The sequence below is a fragment of the Hyla sarda genome, chromosome 7, assembly GCF_029499605.1.
Source record: "Hyla sarda isolate aHylSar1 chromosome 7, aHylSar1.hap1, whole genome shotgun sequence".
NCBI lineage: Eukaryota > Metazoa > Chordata > Amphibia > Anura > Hylidae > Hyla > Hyla sarda.
Window position 1 is genome coordinate 55,359,560 of NC_079195.1, and position 24,596 is coordinate 55,384,155.

The 24,596-nt window shown below is 43.1% G+C and overlaps 1 protein-coding gene across 1 annotated transcript; it reads right to left on the reverse strand.

Annotated features, from left to right (window-relative positions):
* Positions 1-7,730: 7,730 nt before the first annotated feature.
* GPR26 (G protein-coupled receptor 26) lies at positions 7,731-23,797 on the reverse strand. The gene is made up of 3 exons (XM_056529078.1): positions 22,813-23,797; positions 17,286-17,399; positions 7,731-9,898 (listed from the first exon to the last, which is right to left on the reverse strand). Exons 1-3 carry the CDS (start codon positions 23,478-23,480, stop codon positions 9,667-9,669), a joined length of 1,014 nt encoding a protein of 337 aa, XP_056385053.1. The 5' UTR covers positions 23,481-23,797; the 3' UTR covers positions 7,731-9,666.
* Between the last annotated feature and the right edge of the window lie 799 nt (positions 23,798-24,596).

Consider the following 24,596-nt stretch of genomic DNA (forward strand, 5'->3'; position numbering starts at 1 on the left):
CTTGTATTCCCAAAACTGAAAAATGCAGGAACAACATTTTTTGCCGTATCCATGGTTTTAGGGTTAAAAATACAAATCATAGCTGTATATGTTAGATGCAGTGTAGACAGATTTTTGATTTGCATATTTTATTTTCAGCACTTAGCATGAGTTCTCTCTGTACTACTTGTTTTTGCATGCTTTAGAGAAAGCTTCTTCTAGTGTGATGCTTGTCCTTCAATGCAGTGTCCTGCTGCCTATTCATTTCATTAAAGTGTACCTGTAGTCAACAAAAACTTTTGATATAATGTAGATAATACACATTACAATATACATTGATTCAGAAAATTTTATATTTTGGGGTAAAAAAAAAGTACTATCCCTGTAGCTATTGCATGTGTGTCTCTATGAGGAGTCCAAATACAGGAAGTGAGGGCGGGACAAGCAGGGCTCTTTGCAGGCTCCTGGCTTTTCAATTACCCTCATGTGTGAGCCTGTAGCATGTCACAGAGCCTCACTGCACAGAGCCCTGCTTGTCCGCAGTGTATAGAGCCCTGCTTGTCCTGAGTGTACAGAGCACTGCTTGTCCTCAGTGTACAGAGCCCTGCTTGTCCTCAGTGTACAGAGCCCCGCTTGTCCTCAGTGTACAGGGCCCCGCTTGTCCTCAGTGTACAGGGCCCTGCTTGTCTTCAGTGTACAGGCCCCTGCTTTTCCTCAGTGTACAGAGGCCTGCTTGTGCTCAGTGTACAGAGCCTTGCTTGTCCTCAGTGTACAGAGCTCTGCTTGTCCTCAGTGTACAGAGCTCTGCTTGTCCTCAATGTACAGAGCTCTGCTTGTTGTCAGTGCACAGAGTCCTGCTTGTCCTCAGTGTACAGAGCCCTGCTTGTCCTCAGTTTACAGAGCACTGCTTGTCCTCGGTGCACAGAGCCCTGCTTGTCCTCAGTGTACAGAGCCGTGCTTGTCCTCAGTGTATAGACCCCTTCTTGTCCTCAGTGTACAGAGCCCTGCTTGTACTCAGTGTACAGTGCCCTACTTGTCCTCAGTGTACAGAGCCCTGCTTGTCCTCAGTGTACAGAGCCCTGCTTGTCCTCAGTGCACAGAGCCCTGCTTGTCCTCAGTGTACAGAGCCCTGCTTGTCCTCAGTGTATAGAGCCCTGCTTGTGCTCAGTGTACAGAGCACTGCTTGTCCTCAGTATACAGTTCCTTGATTGTCCTAAGAGTATAGAGCCCTGCTTGTCCTCAGTGTACAGAGCGCTGCTTGTACTCAGTGTACAGTGCCCTACTTGTCCTCAGAGCACAGAGCCCTGCTTGATCTCAGTGTACAGAGCCCTGCTTGTCCTCAGTGTACAGAACCCTGCTTGGGCTCACTGCACAGAGCCCTGCTTGTCCTCAGTGTACAGAACCCTGCTTGTCCTCATTGCACAGAGCCCTGCTTAACCTCAGTGTACAGAGCACTGCTTGTCCTCAGTGTACAGAGCCCTGCTTGTCCTCAGAGCACAGAGCCCTGCTTGTCCTCAGTGTACAGAGCCCCGCTTGTCCTCAGTGTACAGAGCCCCACTTGACCTCAGTGTACAGAACCCTGCTTGTCCTCAGTGTACAGAACCCTGCTTGTCCTCAGTGTACAGAGCCTGGCTTGTCCTTAGTGTACAGAGCCCTGCTTGTCCTCAGTGCACAGAGCCCTGCTTGTTGTCAATGCACAGAGCCCTGCTTGTCCTCAATGCACAGAGCCCTGCTTATCCTCAGTGTACAGAGCCCGGCTTGTCCTCAATGTATAGAACCCTGCTTGTCCTCAGTGTACAGAGCCTGGCTTGTCCTTAGTGTACAGAGCCCTGCTTGTCCTCAGTGCACAGAGCCCTGCTTGTCAGTGTACAGAACCCTGCTTGTCCTCAGTGCACAAAGCCCTGCTTGTCCTCAGTGCACAGAGCCCTGCTTATCCTCAGTGTACAGAGCCTGGCTTGTCCTCAGTGTACAGAGCCCTGCTTGTCCTCAGTGTACAGAGCCCTGCTTGTCCTCAGTGTACAGAGCCCTGCTTGTCTTCAGTGTACAGAGCCCTGCTTGTCCTCAGTGTACAGAGCCCTGCTTGCACTCAGTGTGCAGAGCCCGGCTTGCCCTTAGTGTACAGAGCCCTGCTTGTCCTCAGTGTACAGAGTCCTGCTTATCCTCACTGCACAGAGCCCTGCTTGTCCTCAGTGCACACTGTCCTGTTTTTTCTTAGTGCACAGAACCCTGCCTGTCCACCCTCACTTCCTGTATTTGGTCTCCTAATAGAGACACACAGACAATAGCTGCAGGGACAAAAATATACATATTTTTTAACCAATGTATATTACAAATATACATATAATGGTGTTATCTACATTACATAAAAAGTTTTTGTTGATGACAGGTACACTTTAAAATCTTTCCTAATGATATGTGGACGCACAGGTTTACAGTTTGTTGGAGGATATAGATCTGATTGACATATTGTAACTGCAGTCAGCCCTGTGTGCATGATATGACCAGGGAGGTTTTAAGGCTACACAGCTATTTTGTCTGCAACATGTATTGCATGGTAAAAGTAGTTTACATAGTTGTGTTACACTGCAGTGATAATGCTGCATTGAAACTTAGATACGTGAAAGGGGCTGAAACCGTGAACCAACTGTTGGGTCGTGGTTGCCCCATTCACTAGGGTGAGATGCAGCATAGTTACAGCAGTGTGACAGTGATTTGTGCCCTTGGCTAAAATTATTGTGTAGCCCTAGCCTAATATGTGTACTCCAGTTATGAAAAACTTATCCCCTATCCAAAGGGGAAGTAAGTTTCATGAAAAATCCTTTAAAAACATGATACATTTCTAGATCAACTAGAAAGGAAAATATGTAATAAATTTGTAATTTGCATTTCTTAAACAAATCCTGGCACAGATCTAAAAATGTAAATATTTCTGCAAGTAAAAGGGAATGTGTCTACAGACCTCACCGAGTTGTGGACTTGGAAACCATGAACTCAACGAGTGAGGTGTCAATCAAAACTATAGAAAAGATTATAGGAATAGAAATACAGCAGAGTGGGACAAAAGATGTTGGTTGTTCCCAGCCAGCTGTGGATAACATATGGTGCAAGTATTAACAAAATGGGAAGGCTATAAAAGGAAAATATATGGGTAGACCAAGGAAGACATCAATGCATCAAAAGAGAACTCAAAGCATTAAGCCTGGAAAATAGAACATTATACAACAATACAAGGGGGAATACAAATAGGTAAAACAGGAGTCAATGGTTGTGGCAGAACTATAAGAAGTTGGCTGAATGAAATAGGTTTACATATAAAAAAGCAAATGAAAATTCTAACATCTAAACAGAAGAAACCAAAGTTACAGAGAGCTGAAGTGAAAAATCACGGAGTGTGGGGGCTTGGATGAAAGTAATATTCAGTTAGAAATCACCAGTCTACATTGGCCAAGGGCACAGTGATAGGACTTCTGTCTGGTGCCATTCTAATGAAATATATAAAGGTGACACCTGAAACATACACTGCTAAAAAAAAATTAGGGGAACACTTAAACAACATAATGTAACTCCAAGTCAATCACTTCTGTGAAGCAACACTGATTGACAATCAATTTCACATGCTGTTGTGCAAATGGAACAGACAACAGGTGGAAATTATAGGCAATTAGCAAGACGCCCCCAATAAAGGAATGGTTCTGCAGGTGGTGACCACAGACCACTTCTCAGTTCCTATGCTTCCTAGCTGATGTTTTGGTCACTTTTGAATGCTGGCGGTGCTTTCACTCTAGTAGTAGTATGAGTACACAAGTGGCTCAGGTAGTGCAGCTCATCCAGAATAGCACATCAATGCGAACTGTGGCAAGAAGGTTTGCTGTGTCTGTCAGCGTAGTGTCCGGAGCATGGAGGCGCTACCAGGAGACAGGCCAGTACATCAGTAGATGTGGAGGAGGCCGTAGGAGGGAAACAACCCAGCAGCAGGACCACTACCTCTGCCTTTGTGCAAGGAGGAGCACTGCCAGAGCCATGCAAATTGACCTCCAGCAGTCCACAAATGTGCATGTGTCCACTCAATCGGTCAGAAACAGACTCCATGAGAGTGGTGTGAGGGCCCGACTTCCACAGGTGGTGGTTGTGCTTACAGCCCAACATCGTGCAGGATGTATGGAATTTGCCAGAGATCACCAAGATTGGCAAATTTACCACTGGCGCCCTGTGCTCTTCACAGATGAAAGCAGGTTCACACTGAGCACTGGTGACGCCGTGGAGAATGTTCTGCTGCCTGCAACATCCTCCAGCATGACCAGTTTCAGTAATGGTGTGGGGTGGCATTTCTTTGGGGGGCTGCACAGCCCTCCATGTGCTTGCCAGAGATAGCCTGACTGCCATTAGGTACCGAGATGAGATCCTCAGACCCCTTGTGAGACCATATGCTGGTGCAGTCAGCCCTGGGTTCCTCCTAATAAAAGACAATGCTAGACCTCATGTGGCTGGAGTGTGTCAGCAGTTCCTGCAAGAGGAAGGCATTGATGCTATGGACTGGACCGCCCATTCCCAGACCTGAATCCGATTGAGCACATCTGGGACATCATGTCTCACTCCATCCACCAACCACACGTTGCACCACAGACTGTCCAGGAGAATGCCCAGGCATTGTCGGGAGGTCATACAGGCACGTGGAGACCACACACACTACTGATTTAAGGACATTACATCAAAGTTGGATCAGCCTGTAGTGTGGTTTTCCACTTTGATTTTGAGTGTGACTCCATATCCAGACCTCCATGGGTTGATAAATTTGATTTCCATTGATAATTTTTGTGTGATTTTGTTGTCAGCACATTCATCTATGTAAAGACGAAAAGTATTTCATACGATTAGTTCATTCATTCAGATATAGTATGCGTTATCTTAGTGTTCCCTTTATTTTTTTGAGCGGTGTATAAAGGTGACACGACCCTCCTCCCCGATCAGACACATATCCTCTATCCTATGCACAAGGGATGGATCCTCTAAAAGTCTGTTAACTGAGATAATATAAGGGGTAAGGAATATAGAAAATAAATAAGAAAAGTGTGTAACTTTTTATTATACATATTAGGGGGAGATTTATCAAAACCTGTGCGGAGGAAAAGTTGCCCAGTTGCCCATAGCAACCAATCATATCATTTCTTTCATTTTGTTGAGGCCTTGTTAAAAATGAAAGAAGCAATCTGATTGGTTGCTATGGGCAACTGGGCAACTTTTCCTCTGCACAGGTTTTGATAAATCTCCCCCCCTTAGTGTGCATTAATTTGTGTGCGGCAATGCCCATTTCATGATGCAGACCCCTTTGCACCTGAGTGGTGATACTTACTGATACTTACTGTATACATTATTACTCATATTTATCAGGCCCAGCAAACAATTAGCCAACTGCTACAACTGTACAAACATTTCTATTTATTTGATAAAATAAAGAGAACTGTATTAGTGTCCAATGGATTGTCCATGTGTCCTCAGTAGATAATGCTTGTGAATAATGTTATCAGGCATCATCTTTCTCTCAGGCGTGACAGGTTCTAAGTACAGTATCTGAAATAGAGCCTGTAATGTGTTCCAGGTTGGGTCTTGGTTGAAGTCTGACAATCTTGCCCTCATTGTCCTGTGGCAGCCAGCTAAAGCACCCCAAGATGCAATCCCTGCCAAAAAAATCATGGAATTTTAAAGGGGTTCTCCACCATAAGGTGATTTTAGTACGTACCTGGCAGACAGTAATGGACATGCTTAGGAAGGATCTGCGCTTGTCTTAGGGCTAAATGACTATGTTGTGAGATTACCATAACACTGTGGCTAGCTTTTTCTGAACTGGTATTTCCTGTTGGACTTTTCTTTTTGACTACTAATCCCACAATTCCATTTTCCTCCCTCCTACACATCAGCCACCCCACCCATTGAAACATCAATGAGCTGCATCCATTCAAAAGACCTGTGGTTTTCAATCAGGGTGCCTACAGCTGTTGCATTAGTCGCAGATTGATCTCTTTCCCACCAAGCGATCACTCCACCCATCCAAAATTACTAATGTCTCAGATTTTTCCCAGCTTGCAATGCAGCCGAGACCTGACTCACTAGTCAGCTGATGACAGGGAGCCTGTCATCAGCTGACTAGTGAGTCAGGTCTCGGCTGCATTGCAAGCTGGGAAAAATCTGAGACAACAGTCATTTTGTATGCTGTTAAAAAAAATATTGGGGTGAAAATCACATAAGAATTGTGAGAAAACCGTCACACACAGGTACAGACACTATATTATGAACTACACTAACTTTGCAGCCACTGTAGCATAGTCAAATAAAAAAAAATAATAATCCTGGAATACCCCTTTAAAGGCTGGTCACCCAACTTTTTTACTTTGTAACAAACACAAACATCACAGATATGACACAAAACAATGTTTCATAGGCCTCATTTTCTAAACAAATGAAGAATGAATTATGTTAAATAATAACATATGTTTTTCCATGTTAAAAAATATGGAATCACTCAGTGTTGAGAAAAACATTATAGAATCAACAAATAAATCTTTATTATTTCTTTGTTGCTGTTTTTTTGGGCTTTTATGACGCTTGAATTCTTTGAGGCTTGGACTTCACTAATGGTAAACAATATTCTACATCAAACTGCTTTTGACTTTCTTGAGACGCAGTGACAGATCAGCTTTGCAGGATGGAGCCTTGTCACACAGACGTTATTTTTAATTTGCGCCACATGTTTTCAATTGGATTGAGATCTGGACTGTTTGCTGGTCTTGTCATTGAGTTGATATGTCTTTCCTGAATAGCTTTATCACTTTTTGCTCTGTGGCAAGATGCGTTATCATCTTAAAAAAAATGACTATATTATCACCTAACCTATATTCTATTCATGGAATGAGAAAAGTGTCCAAAATCTCTACGGACACCTGTGCATTGACTGTGGTCCTTAAAGGGGTACTCTGCTGCTCAGTATTTGGGACAAACTGTTCCGAACGCTGGAGCCGGTGCCGGGAGCTCGTGATGTCATAGCCCCGCCCCCTCATAACATCACATCCCGCCCCCTCAATGCAAGTCTATGGGAGGGAGCATGACAGCTGTCACACCCCCTCCCATAGACTTGCAATGAGGGGGCGGGCGTGATGTCATGAGGGGTGGGGCTATGATGTCACAAGCTCCCAACCACGGCTCCAGCATTCGGAACAGTTTATTCCAAACACTGAGCAGCGGAGTACCCCTTTAACTTGGCATGCATCTCCATATAATTACTGATGAGAAGTGTGACTGTTTTCTTGAGGCGTCACCTTTATTTGTTTAATTGGAATGGCAACAGACAAAAGTTCCAACACCAAACCCTTGGTCATTGCAGATTGGTGATTCATCACTTTTATCCAGAACATGGAGAAGGAGAAATGTCGGCACTGCCGCACTCTCGATACTGCCGGAGTATACTGGATCACTGCACCGTCAGGTCCAAATGCCACAAATCCGGTGCTCAGTCCGCCATAAGCATAAGCGTAGATAACTTGAAGGAAGAGATCGCAGACGGCACTCACGGAAACAGCAAGAAGTTTTATTCGGGATCGCTGGTCCACGCAACAAGAACTCCAAGTAAGTCGACCGGTTTCGCGCTACGCAAAGCGCTTACACGTGACCTCTCAGAGGTCACGTGTAAGCGCTCTGCGTAGCGCGAAACCGGTCGACTTACTTGGCGTTCTTGTTGCGTGGACCAGCGATCCCGAATAAAACTTCTTGCTGTGTCCGTGAGTGCCGTCTGCGATCTCTTCCTTCAAGTTATCACTTTTATCCAGGCCTCACGTTAGGGATGTTAGTGATAGTTTTCATTATTTCAATACTTCTTACTGTTCGGTCAAAAACCTTACTTTGAGTTCTTCATCCTGATGATTTCTGTCTTGCTCTACCCATATGTTTTCCTTTTATATCCTGTGTTTCTAGAATCCATAACCTTTTCCATTGTTTTAATTGACTCTCAACTTGTTGGGCTCATGCTTTCAGTCAATTAACCAAGTGCATAACTTTATGAGTTCTGTAGGCACTTTCCCTTTTACTTTCAGAAGAATTAACATTTTAAGATCTATGTTGGAATTTGTTTTCGAAAGACAAATACAGTGGTCCCTCAAGTTACAATATTAATTGGTTCCAGGAGGACCATTGTATGTTGAAACCATTGTATGTTGAGACCAGGACTCTATGGAAACCTGGTAATTGGTTCTGAAGCCCCAAAATGTCATCCAAAAATAGGAAAAAGTGAGAATTAAAGAAAAATAAGTAGATAACTAATATAGATAAAGCAAATCCTTACATATAATAGAAGAAAAGATCTGCTGGGAGCTGTAAATCACTGTCTATGTCAGTGTTTCCCAAGCAGGGAGCCTCCAGCTGTTGCAAAACTACAACTCCCAGCATGCCCGGACAGCCGTTGGCTGTCCGGGCATGCTGAGAGTTGTAGTTTTGCAACAGCTGGGGCCACCCTGCTTGGGAAAAACTGGTCTATGTAGAGGACAGGAGCTTCTTCAGGATCCTATACAGTACACAGTGTCCTAAAAAAGTAATGGAGTCGCCCTCACCTGGTGTCCAAAGGAGCAGGTAAAGTATAAAGAACCAGTAGTACCTCCCTGTACTGTAGGGGGCACTACCAGACACCAGTCAGTGCATACACTTTAGTAATACAGGGGTTTTACCAGTGAATGCCCATTTTGATTGGTCAGTTCTCTCGGCCATTGACAAGTTTCACAGATCTGGACTGTCTGTACATTGTGTGTTGAGTCTGGTTTCAACTTACGATGGTCCAGAAGAGACCATTGTATGTTGAAACTATTGTATGTTGAGGCCATTGTAAGTTGAGGGATCACTGTAAAGTAATTCCATAATCTAGAACCTAACCCAGAATGATCAGCTATTAAACATAGTTTTGTGACGTAGCTGGGATTTGTGAATTTGCTACAAAGTAAAACAATTCTAAGTATGGGAATTCCAAACCTTTTACCAACTGCTGAAGAAAAGACCCTACTAGTTGTTGAATGGTTTTGATATTCAACCAGCCAAATATTAAACTACAATTTAACCAGTCATTGTATCATTGCTCCTTGTTGAGGCTGCGGCCTTATCAATCTGATGCTGTTCCCACATTGGGGCAGGTTTCATTTCATATGAGGCTTATCCATGTTAGAACACCCGATGGATATGTTTTATTATTTTTTCATAAAAAAAAGTGAAACATTTATATTTTTCATTGACGAGTTAAGGTTTAAATAGTAAAATATCACCACTTTTTCCAAATATGTGACATCTATTTATATACATGATTGTCATAAGATCATCAGATCAACATCTGCTCAGCAATGGCTCCAATCTCCTTATGATCTACCGACCCTTTCCTTACCTTGAATTCAATAATTCATTAAGATACAAATTTTTCTTTTCATCTCTAAAATTAGTTTTAAGATGGAATTGTAGAGCTCTCAGGAAATAAGAGTCGGTCGCTCTTGATGGAGCCACCTTGAGGCTTTAAGAGCAATCAAACCCCTCGTAATAAGTTAAGGCAATACATTACAGCAGGTGGGAGGTATAAAGCTGTCCTTCCTGTATAACACATCTCGTATTTGTAGAGAGACAATGGTCCCTGGTCATTTTGGTTTTTTAAGAGTTTTTCTTGTGCCATTAGTCTGAGGTTGTTGGTACCATGTTTCCTACATAAGAATTGGCCCTTTGTACAGAGTTTCCAGAACTACGTTTGAGGAGTTTGTTGACCATGTCCCGGCAACAGTTTTTATATTGATTTCGAGTCAGACAGTATACAAATGGATCTGACAGAGCTTTGCTGTAGGCCAAGCACCGGCTGATCACACCCCACTGACAACTGATGGAGGTGGAAGGAGAGATCTCAACCAACCTAAAAAAAAAGTGAAGAAATTATTAGATTATTATTTTTTTTTAAACTAATTAAGGGTACGTTCCCACACGGCGTATTTTGCTGCGTATTTGCTGCGTATTTGGTGCTGCGTATTTTCCTACCCATTGACTTCAACAGAGAAAATAAAATACGCAGCAGCAAATACGCAGCAAATACGCCGTGTGGGAATGTACCCTTACGAAAGTATTGTTAGTGCCACAAAAAAACAGGAAACCCTGTCAGGAACCCCCTCTATTTCAGGGATTGTCTGAGAGTATAATCAATGAAAGTACCTGCAGAAAACATTATAAAACAAGAAACTAAATGTTACTGTGCCAAATCTAGTGTGCCAATGCTCTGTGGTCCTTGCTGCTCTATGTTTACTGTTATGTTAGATCTGTGTTACCTCTGCAGCAAATCAGTGTCCTCAGTAGTCAAGTGCCATACAGGGTAGCATCATTAATGTGAACAGTGATTGATGGCAGCGGTCACATGTGCAGATGTAGTCACTTCCCCAATGATTGTAGTTGCCCATGTCTTGGCAAAAGTTTTTATATTGATTCCGGTCTAAAAAAAAAAAATCCCCCTCTCTAATAAAAATTTAAATCCCCCCCCCCCATTTCCAAATTTTCAAATAAAGAAATGTAAAAAAACAAAATAAACATGCCACATTTGTAACTGCCAGAGGAGTAATTGTCTAAACTATAAAAAAAAAAATGACATTGGTGTTCCTGCATGGTAAACAGCGTAAAAAAATAAAATAAAAAACTAACAATAAAAAAACATTTTTTTCCCCAAAAGTAGTAAAATTGAACAAAAACTATACGAATTGAGTATCATTACAATCTTATTGAAACACAGAACACAGATAACATGTCAAGTTTACCACAACTTGAATGGCATAAAAAACAGTCCTCGTAAAAGTAACACAAAGCAAGCCCAACAAAAAACAAGCCCTCATGTGGGTCTATGGATGAAACAGTTGGGACGTTTTAGCTCTTAGGGTAGGGTCACACTTAATGGATCCGCAGTGTATTTTAGGCTGTGGATTCACTGATGACCCGACCCTATAGTGTGCCTCCAGCTGACCCCCCCATCCCCCCCTGTGTCCTGCCACATGCGCACTGTGTACTAGTGGCTGTCCCGCAATGTCTGTGAGTACACTGTGAGTGGCGACTGGCACATCCCTGTGTAGCTGCTCGTAGTGGCGGATTGCTGGACACAGCTGGAAGAACACTGTAGGTTCAGGTCATCGGCAGATCCGTTGCTTAAAATACACTGTGGATTCGTGACCCTACCCTTAGAAGGTAAAGAGGAAAAAATGAAAACACAAAAATTAAAATTGGCTGCGGTGGAAAGGGGTTAAGAAGCTAAAGTAAATATTTGCCTTAAGGGTAATATGAAGGTAATTCTGAGTATGTATTACAGTGGTCCCATCCTGACTACGGGTCTAATCACCCGAACTGACAACACCAGATCCCTATAATAGATCCCTATAGGTCCCTATGATGCTGTCAGTTAAAGTCATTAGACCTGCCATGGTGCTGGAAGTTAATGTTATAATACGGATACAAAAATGGGCCCATATAAGGCTTGTAAAAAACAACTTATTCTTTTTGTCTTGTGTTTTTATAGTTTTGTGAACTGAGTTTGTATTAACACGCATTGTTATAGTATGTTATACCCACTCATACACAGCTCTGTGGCATGCATTTAACACACACAGCTCTAGTGCACCTGCATACACAGCTCAGCTACACATGCACGCACAGCTCTGCAACACAAGCACATATAACTCCGAGATGCATATACACACAGCTTTGCTGCATCCACATACACACACAGCTCTTCCATTCATGCACAGCACTACTGCACCAAAACACACACACACATACATACACACTAAATGCAAATGCAACAAATGCACAATGTAGTACCTAGTACTAGTACGCCGCCTCCAGGTCATGTGACTAAACACATTAGCCTGGCATCACAGAAGGTCCTGCAGGTCCTTCCTCCCCTGAGTCAGGTGAGCTGCTTCATCACATCACAACCAGCTTCCTCTCCTGCCCAGTACTGATAGCATAGATCAGTGCCCGTCAGGAGGAGGGAGAGGACTGCCATCTATAAAGTAAGCTCAGGAGGGGCGATATGTTCCGTGGCCTGATTGTCCTGATCCCTCCACTCAAGTTCGATCTACTGCCTCCCTGCATTGTATCTATGTTTCTATAAATAAAGAAGTTTGAATCGTACCCAGACCTGGTGAGTGCTCCGATATTTTCTTTGTTGTGCTGACTGTTACAGCCACATCTATTTTTACACATAGCAGCACCACCGGTGAGACGATAGGACCGGCACCTGCACTAAGGGTTGACGTATACAGCGCAGTCTGTACAAGAGTTTAGAGTCCCTCAGCGGTGAATTGTGCCGGTGTTTTATTTATTTTTCTTCTGTATGGACATAAATTCCTGGATTGCTAACCCTCTGCCTTCTGACCTTACTCCTGACTTCAGATTTTGCAGTTGAGATTCCTCCTAGTTTGACCCCAGGTTTGTTCTGAATTTGTCCTTGTTGGGCTTTCCTATTGTCTTCTTCTTAGCTATGTCCCCGCACTTAGCTAGGTTAGGAACCATCACCCAGTTGGTGGCTACTATATAAGTTGGATCATCCAAGTAGCTGGGGACAGTGGTGTGGGTAGAGATCAGGACTGCACTTGATCTCCCCTCCACATAACAGGATCATCTACAGCAGGCAGGCTGTCTGCAACAGGATTGGTGTCTCCGAATAGTGAAAAAGAAATAGCTTTTGTAAACATCAGTAAGAACTTCTGAAGTCTGATCATGGGCTCCTGTCTCCCCTTCAGCACATTCTCCATGATGCCTTATAGTATCCCCCCCCCCAACCCTATCACCACCAGTCCCACTAGTGCTATGTTGGGCCTCAGCTTCTACCTCCACCACCTCAGCAACACACTCGAAAGATGACTGTCCTCACACAACTCTTCCTCGTGGCTTATGCTATCCTTGTGCTTAGCACTAGTAGGGAGAAGCAAAGACAGAGATGATGGAACAGACAGTCTAGGTTAGACATTTCCACTGCGTCATTTAACTGTAGATGATGAGGAATCCACTGACACCTGGCTCAATGTCATGTTGTCAGACTCTTCCTTCTCCTGAGATGACTGAGAACCAGTCTATCAGTCCACAAGGGCCTTATTATCTTCCGAAACCACACAACCCCTGGAAGGCAGTGACAACTTTTCCTTGTTTATGCTCCTGCAAAAACTACAAGACACCGGGCTGCGGCTGCTACCTGTACTGGGCCTGGACACATGGGCTCATTCTCTATGTTAAACATGTAGAAATGCTATCTATTTGATTTAATACTATGCTATCTATTAACTCAAAAAATACATATAATTTGGCTTAGATGCCTATTCCACATTCACTTTCAATGCTTTCAATCAGAGTTATGTTAAAAACAGGTAGAAACACTATGGCCCTCATTTACTAAGAGTGGAGTTTTCTTTGTGGGTTTTTTCCCATGGTATTCATTATTGTATCTTGTATTTGGCAATTTTCTCTACATTTTGGTCTTTTTACACATGCTCTGAGCTGTCGGATTTTCCAGAGTTGAAATCCACCACATTTTATGTGGAAACAATAGTAAATATGTAGGTTTCTTTAGAAAATGTAGTTTTTTTTTTTAAAGACACACCCCTTTTCCCTGATTGCCACGCCCTTTTGTGGGGTTTTCTGAGTAAAATGGAGAGTTAGTAGGGTTGGATTTTTAAAGATTTTTTTTTGACAATTCTGGCACACAACACATTCACATTCATTCTCGATGTCTTCAATGCGTATTTAAGTTAAACACAGGTAGAAACACTATGGCCCAAACTGTGTGAGAGAAAAAGTGGTGCGAGTTTTCCAAAGCAACCAATCACAGCTCAGCTAATGAGCTCTGGTTAAGTGAAAGCTGAGCTGTGATTGGCTGGTATGGGAAAATCACTCCACTTTTTTTCTTATACATTTTGATAAATTTTGGCCTATATGTCTGATTAAATCCAGAAAATATAAGCAACTTGCATATTTCACGTTCACTCTCAGCACATTTAATGCTTATTTATGTTTAACCCAGGTAGAAATACTATATGTTTTATTGAAACCAGAAAATACACGTAACTTGACCTGAAGTGGATAATCCACATTCACTATACACGCTTTGAAAGCGTATTCATGTAAAAACACAGGTCAGCCCACTGCTTTGCTCAGTGTACTTACTAATGAAATTGAGAGGGTTTTTATGGGCTCATTCTGCAGTTACACCGCTGGGATCTGTAGTGCACTAGCTTGACACAGTAATGCAGGTGACAGGAGGTCACTGTCTGAGGTCTTCCCACCTCTTAATGCTTTGCTCAGCTTGCTTTCTATTGGATTTGTGATGGCTTTCTGTCTGCTCTCTCTGTCTGCTTTCTCTCCAATATGATGGCCACAATGCAGTGCATAGGGCTTTATTAGTGTTTTAAACCCACCTCTATTCTGTCTCCTGATTGGCCTGGGAGCTGTATGTCACATAATGCAAGCAATGATTGACTAACCTGGGGTCATGTGATCTTGGTGAAAGCTGCAAGGTATGCTGGGCTTCCCTGACATCATCTCAGTGTTCTTAGTACTTCTTCCATTAATTGAGATGCAAAAACATCATATGTTCCTCATCCTTTCTACTAATTATAGCGCTGATGCAAGGGTTGCGCAAACCAAGTCTGGCAAAGTTCTGCAAGCCGAATTTACCTTAAATTTCTGAGCGGGATTGGGTTTGATGGGCTTGACTCATTAATTTCTAGTGTCTATGGAATGGCAAAAGTTTTGTTAAGTGACATGGAAACTTTAAAGGAAACTGTCAGCCTGTTCACCCACACTAATCCCAATACACAGTTATAGTGTGGGTGAACAGGCTTCCATAGAGGGGTCAATTACTTAAATTGCTTTAGCAGAGCCTGAGATATCAGCTTCTTAAGTTCCCATGCTGTATTCAGGGAACAGTGCAGTGGGGGGCCACTGGTCACATCTGGCTCCCTCTGTCACCTCCTAATTCCGCCCCTGCTATTTGAATACTCATAGGCTTCAACTCCACATCCTAGTGATGTGGAGTCACTAGTCACGTGAGCGCAGTGCTCTCTCGGCAGAGCGCATGCGCCGGAAGATTTTCTTTCCCCTGCTCTCACTTCATGATGAAATCTTCGGGTGCATGCGCTCTGCTGAGAGCATGCTGCACTCACATGGCTGGTGATTCCATGTGACTAGGACGTGGAGTTGAAGACTATGAATATTCAAATAGCGGGCGCCGGATTAAGAGGTGACAGACGGAGACAGAAGCGGCCAGCCATGAGGGGGCCGTCTCCACTGTACAGTTCCCGGAATACAGCATGGGAACTTCAGAAGCTGATATCTCAGGACCTACTGAAGCAAATTAAGTAAATGACCCCTCCGTGGAATCCTGTTCACTCATACTATAACCCAGTGTATTGGGTATAGTGTGGATGAACAGGCTGACAGTTTTCCTTTAAAGGTTATCTCTAGGATGGCACAATCTATCTCCTATCCTAAGAATAGAGGATAAGGGTCTTATTGCGAGGGGTCCAACTGCTGGGACCCTTACGATCTCCTGTACGGTGCCCCGGCTCTCCTTCTGAATGGGGCGTGTCAACCACCGCCAAAAGCTGTGGCAGACACGCCCCTCTATGCATCTCTTTGGGAAGGCCGAAGCGCTGCACTCGTGTAACTCCGTCTCTCCCATAGAGATGCATGGAAGAGGTGTGTCGGCCACAGCTTCATGCGGGAGATTGCGGGGGGCCCAACGGTTGGACTCCCCACAATCTGACAATTACCTCCTATCCTTAGGATAGGACATACATTTTTCTATCCCAGAGTACTCCTTTAAATGGGTTGTCAGGAAACAGAAAATGTCCTCTTTCTTCTGCTCCCCGGTGCTCACTTCTGTCCTCTCTTTATCTGGGAAGTATATCTTCTGAGACAAGAGGGGGCGGGTGGCAGTTGCGGATGGTTGCGGATGTTATCTGCCCCCTTTGTCTTGGAAGGTATACTTCTGAGACAAGGAGAAGGCGAAAGTGAACGCTGGGGAACAGAAGAGAGATGACATTTTCAGCTTCCCTACAAGCCCTTTAAAGTTCCAAAAAGTATAAATGGTGGCCCTGTCAGGCAGCCTCCCTTCAGTATCCCCTAGCCCCCCTTGCATTCCCCCCCCCACGTACATATGTTTACCATGCATTATACTGTGTAATGTGTGAAGAAAGCGTCACTTTAAGACTGTTTAACATGAGAGTTGTCATGTGATTGTTACCCAGTAGGTATCAGTGACCAGGTGACCTAAGGATGACCAATGGGACCCCACCAGAGTCTCCCCCATAAAAGCCCTAGGAGGAGTCTCTTCTCTCTCTTTCTGCTAAGCTGAGGTCCAGTGCAGTCGAGTCTAGGAGTGTGTCTGGAGTCATAGGAGCCTCAAGTCAATTCCTACAGCCACAAGTCTACAAGTATGCCACAGTCACAGCATTGTCAGTCACAAGTCAAGTCAAGCCAGTCACAGTCATCTGTCGTCTAGTCAAATTGGCGTGCACTAAATTATCCCGTTCTACTGCAAGTCCCAGCAAGCCCTTAAAGTCTCTGAAGTCATTGGTCACCTCTGTGGGCCTTGCTGAACTCTACAGACTTTTCCACCGCTCTAACCTCAGTAAAGCTACCATTGTCCGTAACTTGGCGCCGGAGTCATTATTGCCCCCCGTGCCTTGCCCAGGATCCAGCAGTATACCTTTGGGTGGTATTGAGGATAAACCACGCCCTGGCGTCACAAGGGGTTAATGCCATTTGCCCCTAGTTTAATTCCATCTGCCCTGCATCACACCCCATATATATATATATATATTTACACCTACTGTACAGGTCAAATACAAAAAACTGTAGCAGACAATTCTAAGCCTATAAATAGAGATTGTTGCTCCTAGTCTATTGATTAGCTCCGTGCCTTATTGCCAATTTATATGAAGCCACATCACTGTATTGAAAGTCTTTTGGGACAATCCTTTGTGAGATTTGTGGATTACCCAGACGTCATTTAGTAGTAGCAAACATCAGTTGTGAGGGGAATTAAATCAGTGTTTTCTAAACATTGTACCTCCAGCTGTTGCAAAGCTATAACTACCAGCATGCCCGGACAGCCTTGGGCTGTCCGGGCATGCTGGGAGTTATTGTTTTGCAACAGCTGGATGCACACTGTTTGGAAAACACTGTATAAGATAGCATTGATTTTTAATTTTCCCATTACAGCTGTGTATGGGGTAGTGTGGGGTAGTTGCGCTGATCTTCATACCTACCTGGTGATAACATATGGCGTGAAACAGAGCAGGAATGTCCCGATAAATGTGATGATTTTTTTGGTTGCTCGCTGCCTCCTCCTCTTCTGCTCCTCCAGACATCTCTGTCTGACACTAAGGGAAAACACACAGCACATTTGTTAGAAAAGCTCATCCAGAAGACGAAGGACGCGAAGTACAAAGAAATATAGGGGGAGATTTATTACATCTATGTATAGGAAGAGCGGTGCTGTTGCCCGTAGCAACCAATCAGATTGCTTCTTTAATTTTTCCCTATTTAAAAATGAAAGGAGCGATCCAATTGGTTGCTACGGACAACAGCACCACTGTTCCCCTACACAGGTTTTGATAAATCTCCCCCATAGAGTTCCTTTTCATGATATGTGACCAAGACAAAATCTGACTAAGTAACAAGTTCAGACATCTCCCATTCAGAGTACATGTGGGGGATCTTCTTTTCCTATTACTTTCTGTCAACTTTAATGGAAGAAAACATACAAAATAGTTTTTGCAAAAGTGGTGGTCTGGTCCAGGGGCAAAACCGTAGGAATGGTGGGACTGGATGGATCCAAAAGATGAAGTGAGAGTCGGTGAGGAACCATGTGAGTAGTTCTTTCCTTTGCCATTTCTTTGGCCCTCGAGGCCTAACCGGATGTTTACTTCTTTTCTTTCTCTGTTTTTCTCTTACTACTTTTCCTTCGTTATAGGCTTAGGGTATGTTCACACTACGGAATATGTGAACGGAATCTCCGCTCGCAGAATTCAGTGAGCGGAGATTCAGACTGGAAGCCGGCGGCGGCGGTAGGACCGCGCGGCACTGCGCCGACACCATTGACGGCTATGCAGTGCTCGCGGACTTCTGCGCAAAGAATGAACATGTTCTTTCTTTGCGCGGAACAATTTTTACTCACGGAATTCCGCGGGGATTCCGCATTGTGAACATACCCTTATAATTCCTGAGACTCTTCTCTAGATAACCTTATGATGGGATTGCTTTTCTTTTTACAATGTACTTGTTTTTTTTGTTTATGAACCGTCTGCTGTCTTGGTTATATAGATTTATTTTAGGATTAACTAAACTATACCAAGTCCTCATCTACGTTTATTTGTTAATCCCCCTTATTTGTAATTCAAATGATCTTCTACATTGGGATTTGCTATTTTTTCCTAACCAAGTTGTGAAAACTTCTCTTTGATTTGTTGCTTTTTGTCTGTAACTATATGAAAATGTTATTTAAAAACATTATAAATAAACATTTAAAAAAAAAAAACATAAAAAAAAACAAAAGGATAAAATGTGTTTCATAAAATCATCTTGTGGGCCGAACCACTTGCTGTTTTGGGCATGGGGTAAGAGAAGGGGCAAGCCTGTGTGTATGTGAATGCAAATATAAATTTTTTTCTCAGGCATGTTGGCAACTAGGGACAAGAAAGAAAAAATAATTAAGATAAGATAGACAAACAGATATGATAGATAGATTTTATAGATAGATTGAAGATAAATAGGAGATAGATAGATAGATATGAAACACATAGATATAAGATAGATATGAGATATATATAGATAGATAGATAGATTTGAGATAGCTAGATAAAAGAAATATACAGAGATAGGTAGGTAAGACAGATAGGAAAAAGTAGCTGACAGATAGATATCTGAAGAAAAATAAAAAGATCGATAGATAGATCAATAATAAATATATAGATTCACAGATTAATTTGAGATAGATATGAGATAGATAGATAACAAGATAAATACGATAGATAGATATGAGATAGATAGATAGATATGAGATAGATGGATAGAAAAATTAAATAAATAGATAAATAGATATATATGAGATAGATGGCTATAAGATAGATATGAGATAGATAGAGGAAATATACAGATATATGTAGATAGGAAAAGGTATCTGATAGATAGGAGACAGATAGATAAACAAGGATAAGGCATATTCACAGTGTAGGGTCCATCCCAATGAGGTCACTTTATCGTAGTGGGATGGTCCAAACTATTTGGCCACCAAATTGTGAGCTAAGTACCTCAATTTTTTCATTTTTTTGCATTGTAGCAATATAGCATTTATTGTTTTATCTGTATCTTTGTGCTAGCAGTGTGCTGCTGTATTCTCCTGATTTTGTAAGCAGATAGATAGATATGAGATAGATAGATAGATTGATGATAGATAATATGACATAGATAAATGGTAGATAGATAGATAGATAGATATGAGATAGATAGATGATAGATAATATGACATAGATAAATGGTAGATAGATAGATATGAGATAGATGAAAAGAGAGAGAGGTAGATAAATAAAAGTGAAATGATAGTTCATGGCACAATCTTCCTCACAATCCCGTACACACATTCCTGTATATGTATATGTATAGCCGGCACACATGTTAGAACGAGTGCACTCATACAGCCATAGTGTGACAGTACATATACTTCCGACACTGATTATTCCAATATTTAATAAAGATGCATGATAAAATATTATTCTATGCATTGCTATAATAGTAACACTTTCCTCTTTTTATTGTATGCACAGAACAATCCATGTACAATCCAGAACATTCACCAGACATGCACACATCATGTGGAGCCTCTCAGATTGACAGGCATCATTTCCACTATATTACCCAATGATGTCATGCAGCAAACACGAAGCCCTTACATAACCCAGAACACCAACAACCTCAATGTATTCTTAGCTTTCCTATCTGACTTTATGTGAATGGTATTTATAGCTTCCAATCTTTATCTTATTTCCCTCTGATCTGACCCAGCAGTCACTTTTATGTCTAGTTGTGTATCCCAGGCACAAGGCCATCTTCTTGTATTGATAATGCGCTGCAGTCATCCTCCGCCCTTGTAACCAGAAAACAATGTGTTATGCTAATCCTTTCCACTTTCAATCATTTCTTGTGTTTCTAATAGAGTGAACAGGTTGATACTTTGACATCTGCTGGAGAGACAGATTGAGGAGCACCGCAATAGACATCATAATGTTCCCCAAATTGTTGCAAAACTACAACTTTTCAGCTGTCAAAGCATGATGGGAGTTGTAGTTTTGAAACTGCTAGCATGCCACAGGTTGGAAATCATGGCAATAGACATCATAGTGTTCCCCAAATTGTGACTCTGCAGCTGTTGCAAAACTGCAACTCCCATCATGCCCTGACAGCCAAGTGCTATCACTTTGACATCTCCTATGGCATTGTCTGTTACCAAGAAATCCCCATAGTGTTCCCCAACCTGTGGCTCTCCTTCAGCTGTCAGGGCATGATGGGAGTTGTAGTTATGCAACAACTGGAGAGACAGGTTGGGGAGCACTGCAATATACATCATAGTCTTCTCCAACTTGTAGCTCTTCTGCTGTTGCTAAACTACAACTCCCATCAGGCCCTGATAGCCTTTGTTTTGAGGGAATGAGGGGAGTTGTAGTTTTGCAGCAGCTGGTAAGTTGGGGAGCACTGCAATAGACATCATAGTGTTCCTCAACTTGTGACTCTTCAGCTGTTAAAAAACTACTACTCCCATCATGCCCTAACAGCCTTTGGTTGTCAGATAATGATAGAAGTTGTAGTTTTGCAACAGCTGGGGGACCACAAGTTGGAGAGCACTGCAATAGATAGCATAGTGTTCCCTAAATTGTGGCTCTACATCTGTTACAAAACTACAACTCCCATTATGCCTTGATGGCCAAATGCCATCACTTTGACACTAGTGACCAATAAAACATCATAGTGATCCCCAACTTGTGGCTGTCCAGCTCTCTTTTTTGCTGACAGGGCCTAATGGGGGTGGTAGTTTTGCACCTGGTTGAGAGCCGCAAGATGGGAAGCACCTAAATAGACATCATAGTGTTCCCCAGATTGTGGCTGTCCAGCTGTTGCAAAACTACAACTCTTATTTAGCTGTCAAAGCATGCTGGGAGTTGTAGTTTTGCAACAGCTGGAGTGCCACAGCTTGGGGAACACAGCTGTAGGCATCATTGCATAGTCATTCCCACCTTTTGGCTATCTATCTGTTGTAGAACTACAACCCTCATCATGCTCTGACAGCTATGGAATTCTCTGTTACCAATGGAACATCATAATGGACCCAACTTGTGGCTGTCCAGTCAGTGCATAATGGGAATTGTAGTTTTGCACCTGGTGGAAAGCCACACGTTGCGGAGCACCTAAATAGACATAATAGTGTTCCCTGATTGTTGCAAAATTACAATTATCACATTATTCTGCTGTCAAAGCATGGTGAGAGCTGTAGTTTTACAACAGCTGGAGTGCCACAGGTTAGGGAACACCACAATAGACATCATAGCATAGTGTCTCCCACCTTGTGGATCTCTATCTATTGCAGAAGTACAACCAAAGGCTGTCAGGGCATGATGGGGTTTTTAGTTTAGCCGCTGGTTGTAGGGGAATAATGGAAGTTGTAGTTTTACAACAGCTGGAGAGTCACAAGTTGGAAAGCACTGCAATAGACATCATAGTGTTCCCTAAATTGTCCATTGCAAAACTACAACTCCCATTATACCCTGGCAACCGAATTCTCTGTTACCAATAAAACATTACAGTGTCCCCCAACTTGTGGCTACCCTGCACTCCTTTGACTGTCAGAGCAAAAGTACAACCGAAGGCTGTAAGGGCATGATGGGGGTTGTAGTTTTGCAACAGAGAAAGAGCAACAAAGTGAGGAACACTATGCTATAATGTCTGTTGCATGATGGGAGTTGTAGTTTTGCAACAGATAAATAGCCACAAGGTGAGGAACACTATGCTATAATGTCTATTGCATGATGGGAGTTGTAGTTTTGCAACAGATAAATAGCCACAAGGTGAGGAACACTATATAATGTCTGCTGCATTATGGGGGTTGTAGTTTTGCAACAGATAAAGATCCACAAGGTGAGGAACACTATGCTTTATGTCTATTGTATGATGGGAGTTGTAGTTTTGCAACAGATAAAGAGCCGCAAGGTAAGGAACACTATGCTATAATGTCTATTGTATGATGGGAGTTGTAGTTTTGCAACAGATAAAGAGCCACAAGGTGAGGAACACTATGCTTTAATGTCTATTGTATGATGGGAGTTGTAGTTTTGCAACAGATAAAGAGCCACAAGGTGAGGAACACTATGCTTTATGTCTACTGTATGATGGGAGTTGTAGTTTTGCAACAGATAAAGAGCCACAAGGTGAGGAACACTATGCTATAATGTCTATTGCATGATGGGAGTTGTAGTTTTGCAACAGATAAAGAGCCACAAGGTAAGGAACACTATGCTTTAATGTCTATTGTATGATGGGAGTTGTAGTTTTGCAACAGATAAAGAGCCACAAGGTAAGGAACACTATGCTTTAATGTCTATTGTATGATGGGAGTTGTAGTTTTGCAACAGATAAAGAGCCACAAGGTAAGGAACACTATGCTTTATGTCTATTGTATGATGGGAGTTGTAGTTTTGCAACAGATAATAAGAATACTGGTTTAACCCTGCAGTGAATGAGCTATACCTGGGGTGCAGATCTACCAGCAGGACCAGGGTTTGCATTGTGATCACATCGATCCTTCTGCAGTGGGACCGAGCTACCTTCAGCACCTGCAGGTAAGTGACACATAGCACCAGGAAAGACGCAAAGAAGCTGAGCAGGTGGAACAGGACCATGAAAGTAAAGAAAGAAGTCCCCTCTTCTGGATTCTTGTTGTGGAGGGTGCAGGAGCCATAGGAGTGGTGGAAGCCCACCCAGGACAGACATATGGCCACCGTTGGGAAGGACAAGGAGTGGATCCAGGAATAGAGAAGAATGACTGCAGCATCTTGGTATCTCATCTTGGATTGATAGCTTAGAGGGAAAACTACAGCCACCCAGCGGTCAATGCTCAGGGCTGCCATACTCAGCATGGAGTTACAGGTCAGAAAAGTTTCCAAAAAGCCCACAGCCCTGCAGAGCCCTTCTCCTCCGAGCTGGTGGCCGCGCACAGCGCCCACTAGCGTCAGGGGCATGTTGATGGCAGTGAGCAGGAGGTTGCACAAAGTCAGGTTCAGAGTGAACAAGCCGGGCACCTGCCCTCGGATGTCAGCGCAGCCCAGGAAGCAGATCAGCACCATCCCGTTGGACAGCGCAGCAGCCACTATAAGAGCAATCATAAGGGAGCAGCCAAAAATCCCCCACAGCTCCATTGCTGGAGCCCTACCAGATCAGGCATGCTGGTCTCCCATCCAGGCTTCTGCCACTCTTCCTCCTCCTCTCCCCCTTTAGTCCACAGGTAGAAGTTCTCCTTGAGATGAAGGCACCTAGAAGTAGCCTGTCCATAGGGAGCAGAAACAACAGCAACAGCAGCAGCAGCAACAGCAGCAACAGCAGCAGCCCAGGTGAGATGGTTTATGTAATATTCATTACATCTGACTCCCTTCCAGCAGAACTAGACATGGAGCCTATTGTGTTAAAAAAAGAGAGAGAGAGAGAGAGAGAGAGAGAGAGAGCTAGCATGGGTAGGGGAGGGTTTAACTACAGCAAGATGCTTCTCCTCTGAGCATCAATCCTACACAGGAGGCAGAGGAAGCTTCCCAGCCCACAGGCATGGACCAGTGAGACCATCAGCACTAGATTGCTGAGACAGTGCCCAACTAGAGCAGTGTTTGGCAAACAGTGTGTCTCCAGCTGTTGCAAAACTACAACTCCCAGCATGTTTGGACAGCCGAAGCCATGCATGAATACAACTCTGCCATTCACAGTCAATGGAAGTGTTTCCCAACCAGGGTTCCTCCAGCTGTTGCAAAATTACAACTCCCAGCATGCTTGGACAGCCGAAGCCATGCATGAACACAACTCTGCCATTCACAGTCAATGGAAGTGTTTCCCAACCAGGGTGCCTCCAGCTGTTGCAAAATTACAACTCCCACCATGCTTGGACAGACAAAGTCGTGCATGAATACTACTTGGCCATTCACAGTCAATGGAAGTGTTTCCCAACCAGGGTTCCTCCAGCTGTTGCAAAATTACAACTCCCAGCATGCCCGGACAGCCGAAGGCTGTCCGGGCATGCTGGGAGTTGTAATTTTGCAACAGCTGGAGACACTCTGGTTGGAAAACACTGAATTATAGGATCTACAAAGCTAAAAAGATATCTGCAATTGTAATATCTTATCCAATACTGAATAACCCCCTAGACTCTATATAGCAAGTAGGCAGACCGTCTAGTCAACAAATGTATGGCATCATAATTGTTTTTTTACAGCATAATTAATTAAATTAAGTTTTTTTGTGGATGTTTAACAAAAATTAAAATAAAATAA

What these genes read in the sequence shown, in the direction of transcription:
- GPR26 (XM_056529078.1), bottom strand. Translation starts at nt 23,480, where the DNA reads ATGGAGCTGTGGGGGATTTTTGGCTGCTCCCTTATGATTGCTCTTATA. An exon ending in CTGGTAGATCTGCACCCCAG is followed by an intron (nt 17,400 to 22,812) that starts GTATAGCTCATT and finishes GTTTTCCCTTAG; the next exon opens with TGTCAGACAGAGATGTCTGG. An exon ending in ACGCCATATGTTATCACCAG is followed by an intron (nt 9,899 to 17,285) that starts GTAGGTATGAAG and finishes CTTTTTTTTTAG; the next exon opens with GTTGGTTGAGATCTCTCCTT.